The following is a 10457-nucleotide window of genomic DNA, read 5'->3' as shown; positions in this document are numbered from 1 at the left end:
CTAAATATATTTATGAAGTCAGAACAAAGATTTAAATGCTTGCCATAGAGATCGTTTCTAAACAGCGCAGCAACGATGACGCAAGCGTGCCGAGGCCCGATATGGTGTGAGCGCGGGCCGTCGGGGGAGACGGGAGGGGGGACAAGCGTGCTTTGGCCCGGTTCGAGGCAACTGTACCTAGTGTGAGTACGGCCTAAGTTAACAGTATAAATTACTGTCCACCTATCTCTGCCAGTTTAGGCCAAAGGTTGTGTAAATAGTTTGTTACTCTTTTATTTCTTAATTTTTTCATCCATTGCAAGCAGTAATAAATATCCAAAATTATACACTGCCATGTGGAAAGTTGATTGCACCTGGAAAGGTTCTCCTGTGTGATAGTCGAAGGTGGTGGGAAGACACTGTCTGAACCCTTTGGAGAGTAACTTTTCGTAATCCATGTTACCTTGAGCTCCACTACTTGAACCTGTAATTGGACACAAACTGCAGATATGATAACAAGAAATGTAAAATATTAAATTATGTAAAGACATGTACCAAAAACTTGTTTGATTTTGTCTTTTACTGTTGTGATTTGTTACATTCCAAGAACTCTTTCTGGCATTAGAGAGTTTAACAACTTACCTCCTCCACAACAACTCGGAACTTGCTTTTCTTACTGAGAACTGGTTTCACACCATAAAGCCACTGCACATTTGCAAACACCTTTGCAGGACCAATCAAAACCTGACCTGGATAGAACCCATAGGCATCATCAAAGAACAAACCCTGTAGTAAGAGATACCATATTACAGTAAGAGACATTCAAAGAGCTCAGAGACAGCAGCATACTGAGCTGCCAAAATTTAATTTCAATGTATACAAAACATTACATAATTACATAAAAACTAGTGATGCACCGGCATCGATAACCGATACCTCTTCAGATTTAGAGGCCGATAGCCGATATATTTAAGCCGATAATTATAAATATTTCAAAATGATATATTTTTATACAGTGAAAAACTGATTTTATTTAAAAAAACTAAATAAAAAAAACTAAAGCATGTACAAGTGAAAAGCTCAATACAGATAGTATGATTTACTTCAGAAAATGCGGCATAAATTTATCCTATTTGGCATTTCAGATTCTTTCAAATGCATTTTAATGCTGCTTGTCACGTTCTTCTACATTCTTGCTGTCAATTGCGTGAAAAATGATCGATGAAAAGTTTATGATAAACCCCTGTGAGTTTCACACAACTGCAGGCATTGCGTTATGCACGCACACACGAAGAGTCAGATTTGCCCTCGGAGTCAGATTTTGATCCAACAACTGAGCACTGACCACAGTTGCCTTCATGACAAACACAGAGCATAATATAAAGACAGAGTGTGGCGGCGAGTTAAGAGACCATATGCTGGATTCAGTGACTGGCACACATCTCCCCTGTGCTGCTATGAAGGCTGTCAGATCCGATATGTGTGGGTTTGTGTGTGTGTGATATGTGCTCGTTATAGTCAATAAGAATATTCCGATCAAACTGAATACAATCTTAAATTAACAACACATAGATAGCAATGCGTAGATAAGAACAAATAATCATATTAGATGACAAACAACCTAACAAGTTGTCTAGCACATATGCATCACTGCTATTATGTTCAGATCTACTTCCTGCTTTGCTACTGTTCGGACGTCTTTGCCCACTGCTCCGCTCTTCACACTCTTGCTTTTATATCTTATACCCTAATTTTAACTTGAGCCTATCAGCACAGTGCTCAAACAACACGGCTTGAAGATCAGCATCGATTCTACAAACTTTCTGGAATATAGCTTTACTAACAAGAGGGAAATTACCGTCTAAACAATCCTCCCGCTACCAGCTACCAGCTGCTTACATTCCGGAGACGGGAAGACACAGCTGTGAAAATGCCTCTGGATCGGATTAATTCAGATTCTCACTGCTGTACAAACTGCCACAAACTTCTACAAAAGATTGCAGTTCTTGAAACGAAGTTGCTTGCGATCCGACCAGAACTTCAGCTTCATTGTGGATTCTCTCAGCACACAGCCGGTGAGTCCCATACATCTGTTCCTGCTACTGTTTTGAGCACAGAAAAACAGAAAAGAACTGTTGAAAATGAGCATTGGCATAAACAAGGTGCGAGACCAAAGGGTACTCGTGGGGTCAGATCATACGCTGCCGCATTAGCGTCTTCTACCCCAAATACAGCTCGGACTCAAATACAGCTTCAGAACAGATACGAAGTTTTGAGTAATATGGGTAAAGAATTCCCAAATGCAGTCAGACAGAGATCGCATGATTCAGCAACTAATTCTGCATGGAACAGAGGCTCAAGGCCGACTAGACAGCGGCATTCTGCTCCGATCACACCTGAGATAAGAACACTAGTCGTAAGAGATTCAATAATCAAGAATTTCAGGAGCAAATCTACTATGACATACTGCTTTCCTCATGCAACAGTTTCTGATGTAAACAAAGAACTTGAGGAAATTCTGAAAAAGCACAGTACTGCAAAACGGATTATCATCCATTTGGGAAAGAATGATATTCGAAAGGAACAGTCAGAACTGCTCAAGAAAGATTTCTGTGAGCTCTTGGAAACAGCTGAAAGATTGAAGGTTCAGCCGTTCATAAGTGGACCACTCCCTGCAAGAGGGACAAATATGTTTTCACGGCTTCTTGGTCTAAATGTATGGCTACAGAAAACATGTAACAAGAAAGGACTGAATTTCATCAACAACTTCAATCTCTTCTGGAACCAAAGACAGCTGTTTACATCAGACGGCCTTCATCCAAACAAACTTGGTGCAAAGGTGCTAAAGGACAATATTTGTTTCTCCCTCAATCATCCATCAGCTGTGTATGCCACTGAACTGAATTGTACACACACACCTAGCAAATGTCCGGATGACCACAGGACCTCAAATCAGCTCCTGAGTGGACTTGTGGCTGACGAATCACCCAAGGACAGTGATAATGCCATGCAGCCAAAACACCCAATGTTGATAGAGACACTATCTTCACTATAGAGACAGTGTTGCCCTCTGCTCAACACAGGCAGACTGTGACGCATCAGAACAGCATTAAGTCTCGTCACTCAAAAAAGATCCTCAGGAAAACATATTTCTGCAGACAGAATCTCCAGATGCACAGCCTCTGTCACCGGACACGTTCTCATTGTCACAATGTTCACCACTCTTGGGTTTTCAAAAAAGATGGAGGAACTGGTGTATGCTGGAACTAAACTTTCACACTCCATTGCCGCAAGCCCCCAGTTACCAACCAAAAAGCGGCCTGCTCCACAACCACCTATGAGCCCACCTGGAAGAGCCCTCCGATCACACCGCCAGGGCCCAAACAACAACGCCCCATCTTCAGCTGGTGAACACAAGAGCTCTCTGTGATGTGTGTCGGGGACCTGCTTAGATAACAGTGTCTTTATCAAATGTTTTCAGAACAAGCAGGAACCTAGTGTGTCTGTAGCTTTCTCTAAGCAGATATGTGTTGTGTTAAGTGACAGAAAACCAAAGACTTCATCAGGCCGTATAGCAAATAATTCAAATCTGGTGTCTATTAAATTTAGATCTGAGACTACTATAGAAAAAACAGCTAAAACTGTTAAGTTAGCGCTTTTAAACATCAGATCACTCAACAATAAGTCTCTTTTAGTCAATGATTTTATCAACACAAATTGCCTTGATTTTATGCTTTTAAATGAAACTTGGCTAGATGACAGTTGTAGCGCAGCAGTTCTGAATGAAGCAGCTCCTTTAAACTTTGACTTTTTGAGTGTTTGCAGAGCTAATAGGAGAGGTGGAGGCATCGCTGCCCTGTTTAAAGATGTCTATGAGTGTAAACAAGTGTCATTTGGTGACAATTTGTCTTTTGAATATCTGAGTATAGCACTAAAAGGTGCTCCACGCATCTTACTGATCATTATCTAAAGACCTCCAAAATATTCTCCAGCTTTTATTGAGGATTTTACAGAGCTGTTATCAATTGTAACCTCTGAATTTGATTATTTTAGTATTGCTGGGGATTTTAATATTCACATTGATAATCCAGAAATCAATGCTGTAAAAGAACTGATGACTGTTTTTAATACTTTTGATCTGACTCAGCATGTTCAAGGACCCACACACAATCGTGGATACTCTTGATCTACTTATAACTAAGGGTTTACACATTTCATCGACTGTTGTTAAGGATGTGGCACTATCTGATCATTTCTGTATCTTTTTTGATATTTTGATCACTCCAGCTATTAAAGACAGATCTGTCTCTGTCAGAAAGAGATGCATAAATGAGAACACCAGTGAGCAGTTTATGAAGGCCATATCGCTAGCACCAAGTATATCTGCAGATTCTGTTGATTCTCTCCTTGATTTGTTCAATTCTAAAATTGAGAATGTCATAAATGACATCGCTCCTGTTAAAGTCAAGAAGATGACTGGCAGGCAAAAGGGATCTTGGACAAGGTCACCTAGAGTACAAATGATGAAAAGACAGTGCAGAAAAGCTGAGCGTATGTGGAGAAAGACGAAACTAGAAGTCCATTATAATATCTATAAAGACAGTCTTTATGCCTTTAATATGGAACTAAACACTGCTAGACAGACTTTCTTTTCAAGCCTTATAAACAGCAACTTAAATAATGCTCGTACACTCTTTGCAACGATAGAGAGACTCACAAACCCCCCCAGTCGGATTCCAAGTGAGCTCCTCTCTGAAAGCAAATGTAATGAGTTTGCTCATTTCTTTACTGATAAGATCAATAATATTAGAAAGGCAATCAGCTCATCCAATCAGCCAAGTTGTGTCGATATCAAACAAGCTCAACCACAACTTAAAAAATCAGACATTATGTCTGATTTTATGGCAATTAACGGCAAAATCTTAGAAGAAATTGTGCAAGTTATGAAAACATCAACCTGCAGTCTTGACACGCTCCCCACATCATTCTTCAAAACGGTGTTTACCTGTTTAGAAATGGATCTTCTAAAAGTGATAAATGCTTCACTTCTCTCAGGGATTTTTCCAACCTCACTTAAAACTGCAGTTGTTAAACCCCTCTTGAAGAAGAGCAACCTGGATAACACCCTATTGAGCAATTACAGGCCAATCTCAAATCTCCCTTTCATTGGCAAAATCATTGTAAAAGTTGTTTTTAACCAGGTTAACAAGTTCTTAAACTTGTGTTTAGACAATTTTCAATCTGGTTTCAGAGCACATCACAGTACAGAGAGCACTCTTATAAAGATAATCAATGATATACGCCTAAATACAGATTCAGGTAAAATAACAGTGCAGGTATTGTTGGATCTCAGTGCTGCATTTGACACTGTCGATCACAGCATACTTCTGGATAGGCTGGAAAACTGGGTTGGGCTGTCTGGCACGGTCCTAAAATGGTTTAGATCTTACCTTGAAGGTAGAGGTTACCATGTCAGTATAGGTGACCATAGGTCGAGGTGGACACCCATGACGTGTGGAGTCCCACAAGGCTCGATTCTGGCACCTCTCCTGTTCAACCTTTACATGCTCCCTCTGAGTCAAATAATGAGAAAGAACCAAATCTCCTACCACAGCTATGCTGATGACACTCAGATCTACCTTACTGCCTAATAGGGTTGTAACGGTATGAATTTTTTACAGTATGATAATCATCTAAAACAATACCACGGTTTGACGGTTTCGCGGTATACGGTATTAAATAGTAATTCTCATAGCAAAGACCCTGAAAAGAATAAGAACACGTTTTCTGACTGAACAAAGGTTTTATTTCAACAAACTTTTGAAAGAACCATTTTAATAGAACTATAGAAGTCTTTTATAAAAATAAACTGAAAAATTTCCCATTTTAATAAATTAAATTAGAAGGAATAAACAAGCAAGGTCTTTTAAGATTAGACAAAAATAAACTTAAACTGTCCTTCCTTGTAAGCAGGATAAATGAGAGACCAAAAGTGCAATACCAAGTTTATGGCTGTAAACATGTATTTAAAGCGTTGTTTTTTTCAGTCTAGGTTGTGATGAAGAAATGTAAGCATGTTGAGATTTTCAGGACTTAATCTTGACCGCTGAGGTGAGAGAATGTGTCCACTTGTACAACGAACAAATAAAAAAATAAGAAAATAATAAATAATGTGTCAAAGTCCAAATAAACATGGTGCAAATCCTCAGTAAAAAAATAGATATAAATATTTACTATACTATAAAGGTATAACGAAACTAGATTCAATATGGAACATCCTTAGGTTTTATGTGCCAGCATGGATATGGTTGTCTGTGGATATGGATTTGGATATGGTTGTCTGCAATGCAGACAAACAGCTGCACCTTCATTTGCGTCTTTTGAAAACAGCAAGAGCAGCAGTTCGTCTTTGCTGTGTCACTGTTTTGTCATGTTTCTGTGCTGCTGTGCATGCAAAAGTACTTAGTATGAGAATTATTTCATGCAAAACTTTTTTTTATGCGTTTTATTTAGCCGCGCATAAATGTATGCCTATCTCTCATTCCGTGTTGTTCAAAAAGCTCATTGTTGGTCCACAAACAAAAGCGAAACCTATGCTTATTGGTTGTGATATAGCGAGTTTGAACCAACCGGTATCAACCGGAGTTTGAATCATACCGGTATATTGTTACAACCCTACTGCCTAATGACTACAGCCCCATTGACACCCTCTGCCAATGCATTGATGAAATGAGCAACTGGATGTGCCAAAACTTTCTTCAGTTAAACAAAGAGAAAACTGAAATGATTGTGTTTGGAAACAAAGATGAGGTTCTCAAGGTAAATGCGTACCTTGGCACTAAAGGTCAAACGACAAAAAATAAGGTCAAGAATCTTGGTGTGACTCTTGAGTCAGATCTGAGTTTCAACAGTCATGTCAAAGCAGTCAGTAAATCAGCATACTATCATCTCAAAAACATAGCAAGAATCAGATGCTTTGTTTCTAGTGAAGATTTAGAAAAACTTGTTCATGCTTTTATCAGCAGCAGGGTGGATTACTGTAATGGACTCCTCAATGGTCTTCCTAAAAAGACAGTCAGACAGTTGCAGCTCATCCAGAACGCTGCAGCCAGAATTCTAACCAGAACCAGAAAATCAGAGCACATCACACCTGTACTCAGGTCTCTACACTGGCTCCCAGTTACATTCAGAATAGATTTTAAAGTATTATTACTGGTCTATAAATCCCTAAATGGCCTAGGACCTAAATACATCACAGATATGCTCACTGAATACAAACCTAACAGATCACTCAGATCTTTAGGATCATATAAACTAGAAGTTCCAAGAGTTCATTCAAAGCAGGGTGAATCGGCTTTTAGCCACTACGCCCCTCGCTGCTGGAATCAGCTTCCAGAAATGATCAGATGTGCTCCAACATTAGGCACATTCAAATCAAGACTAAAAACACATCTGTTTAGCTGTGCCTTTACTGAATGAGCACTGTGCTGCGTCCGACAGATTGCACTATCATGTTTTTCTCTTCTTCTTCATTCTTTTATATCACATTTTACCTGTTTTTATGTTTTGTTTTGTTTTTACGCATTTTTATTATTTGTTTTTATTTTTATTTTACTTGCTTCTTTTATTCTTGTTTATGTAAAGCACTTTGAATTGCCATTGTGTATGAAATGTGCTATACAAATAAACTTGCCTTGCCTTGCCTTAACACATGTAATGTTTTTTGGAGGCAATTTAAATCAAAATACACAATGACACTTTATCAAAGATACCTACAATGATAAGGAATATGGTTACTTACGGAGTTATTAACGCACAGCAATACGACATGAAGAAAGGATGGACTTTGAAGGAATAGACAATGTGAGGAGGGCTCCATTATAGTGCACTGGACAGGTCTGAACAAGTTCCGCCTACGCATGTGCGAGGCAGGCAGTTCTGTACAATTACGTAAATTATCGGCTTAAAGATATCGGCTTAATTTAGACAACGAATCGATAACGATAATCTTAAAAATAACATTTATCGGCCGATAACGATATGGGTGTCGATATATCATGCATCCCTACAAAAAAAAAAAAAAAAAAAAAAAAAACTCACAATATAGTTATGAGGTCATTTAGTAAGATGTTGTTGTACTAGGGCAAATTAAAATGAAGTGACCGGCATAATTCTACTACCAGAATGAATGAAGTGTAGGACAACAAATTAGACCAACTAAGATTTAAAAAATAATAATAATAATAATAATAAAAATTCTGGGCACTTACCACATCACTGATGTGAGGGTAAATATCATACAATTTTGCTCCATCTTCCTCACTCATAGAACATCTATAAAGAAACGAATATACATTAAAAACACATAAGTGTATATAAATATAACATTTAAATATCATGTCAAATCGCATAGTAATCTAATTAATAATCACTCACAAGAAGACATTTTGATCACATTACCGTGCACCATTGGAAAGCTTCACAACTATTTGGATGCTGAGATCATACACCTTTCCAAGCCAGAAGTCATATACGATGTAGTCACCATACATATAAGACTGTAGATAGGTACAAAGCAGATACATAGTTACCAATATTTTAATACATTTTAGGGACTTTAAAGGAATTAACAACTGTGGTTTTGTTTTTCAGTTTGAAGTGTTTCCATTTTTAAATCACTTAAGACAGTGGTTTCCAATTCCGGTCCTCATGGTCCCCACCCTGCCCTGCGCATTTTGTATGTCTCTCTTATTTTACACAAAAGGATCAGTTCATGAATCTCTCAGTTAACAAGCTGATGAATTGAATAAGGTGTGGTAAGTAGAAAAGACATAAAAAATGGCCATGGGGCATGGGGTGGGTGGCTCAAGGACCGGAATAAACAACCACTGACTACGTTTACATCAGGGGTGTCCAAACTTTTTGGGCCGAGGGCCAGATGCAAAAAAAAAAAACGTTGTTGCGGGCCAAATTTTACATACATCACACAGACACGCATATATAGATGTATAGATATTTATATATAAATATATATACAGTTGAAGTCAGAATTGTTAGCCCCCCTAAATTATTAGCCCCCCTGTTTATTTTTTCCCCAATTTCTGTTTAACGGAGAGAAGATTTTTTTTCCACACATTTCTAAACATATTAGTTTTAGTAACTCATTGCTAATTACTGATTTATTTTATCTTTGCCATGATGACAGTAAATAATATTTGACTAGATATTTTTCAAGACACTTCTATACAGCTTAAAGTGACATTTAAAGACTTAACCAGGTTAGTTAACTAGTCAAATTAAGGTAATTAGGCAAGTTAATTAGGCAACAATGGTTTGTTCTGGAGACTTAAGGGGCTAATAATTTTGACCTTAAAATGGCTCATAAAAAATTAAAAACTGCTTTTATTCTAGCCGAAATAAAACAAATAAATGAAAGAGGGGCTAATAATTCAGACTTCAACTGTGTGTGTGTGTGTGTGTGTGTGTGTGTGTGTGTGTGTGTGTGTGTGTGTGTGTGTGTGTGTGCGCACGTGTATATATATATATATATACATATATTGATAGATAGATAGATAGATAGATAGATAGATAGATAGATAGATAGATAGATAGATAGATAGATAGATAGATAGATAGATAGATAGATAGATAGATAGATAGATAGATAGATAGATAGATAGATAGATAGATAGATAGATATATAGATAGATAGATAGATAGATAGATAGATAGATAGATAGATAGATAGATAGATAGATAGATAGATAGATAGATAGATAGATAGATAGATAGATAGATAGATAGATAGATAGATTAATTTTTCAACTTTAACTGCACTTCAACAGTTTCACTTTCATTCAGGAACATTTCATTCATGCCCCCATGACAAACTGTGGTATTGGATGCGAGTATGGAGTAAAGACTGGTGGAAGAGTGTTGTTGCAATGGAAATTAATGGATACCGCATGTCGAAAGAAAAAAAAAAACCTCTGCATTTCGCAATGTGTGTGTCTTTGGTCCTTTACTGACTAGGTAGGAGCAGAAAATAGTGTCAAACAGCCATGTGTGTATGAAATATCCTGTCACAAAATGTGGCAAAAATCCTACATGACGGTAATAGTTTGATTAAGGTGTTTACATGTCTGTACTGCACTTCCAATAATGCAACTAAAATAGGCATACTCCACATATCTTAATCAGATTAGGGATGCAACGATGATAGATTATGGTTGTATGATGGAATAATTACGGTTTCTTGATTATCATGAATAATATGCATTTATTCATTTCAAAACACTACTAGTTTAGAAAATCACGTGAAAACTCCCTACATTTTTAAGTAAATTTATTGCTGCTCAGTAACCAATTAACACAGCAGGACAAAAAAATAATAAAAAAACAAACAATGGTCCATTTCTCTTTAGACTTTTAAACACAAGCAATAATTTTAAACTAAATATAAAAAAAACAATAAATAA

General features: G+C 37.4%; 1 protein-coding gene and 1 long non-coding RNA gene across 4 annotated transcripts in view; one reads left to right on the top strand and one right to left on the bottom strand.

Moving 5' to 3' along the window:
• Window positions 1–10457, top strand: part of LOC147836322 (uncharacterized) — a 309667-nt gene that overhangs the window by 87118 nt on the left and 212092 nt on the right. The window lies entirely within an intron of this gene.
• ube2o (ubiquitin-conjugating enzyme E2O) overlaps window positions 1–10457 on the bottom strand; it is a 135922-nt gene that overhangs the window by 74134 nt on the left and 51331 nt on the right. For all 3 annotated transcript variants that reach the window (NM_001440840.1, XM_087254814.1, XM_087254815.1), the window contains 4 exon segments: window positions 354–463; window positions 622–765; window positions 8250–8313; window positions 8440–8537. In NM_001440840.1, coding sequence (NP_001427769.1) covers window positions 354–463; window positions 622–765; window positions 8250–8313; window positions 8440–8537 — 416 coding nt within the window.

Source organism: Danio rerio, chromosome 6, assembly GCF_052040795.2.
Source record: "Danio rerio strain M-AB ecotype USA chromosome 6, GRCz13ab, whole genome shotgun sequence".
Taxonomy (NCBI): Eukaryota; Metazoa; Chordata; class Actinopteri; order Cypriniformes; family Danionidae; genus Danio; species Danio rerio.
This window is presented reverse-complemented; position numbering and strand designations above follow the sequence as displayed.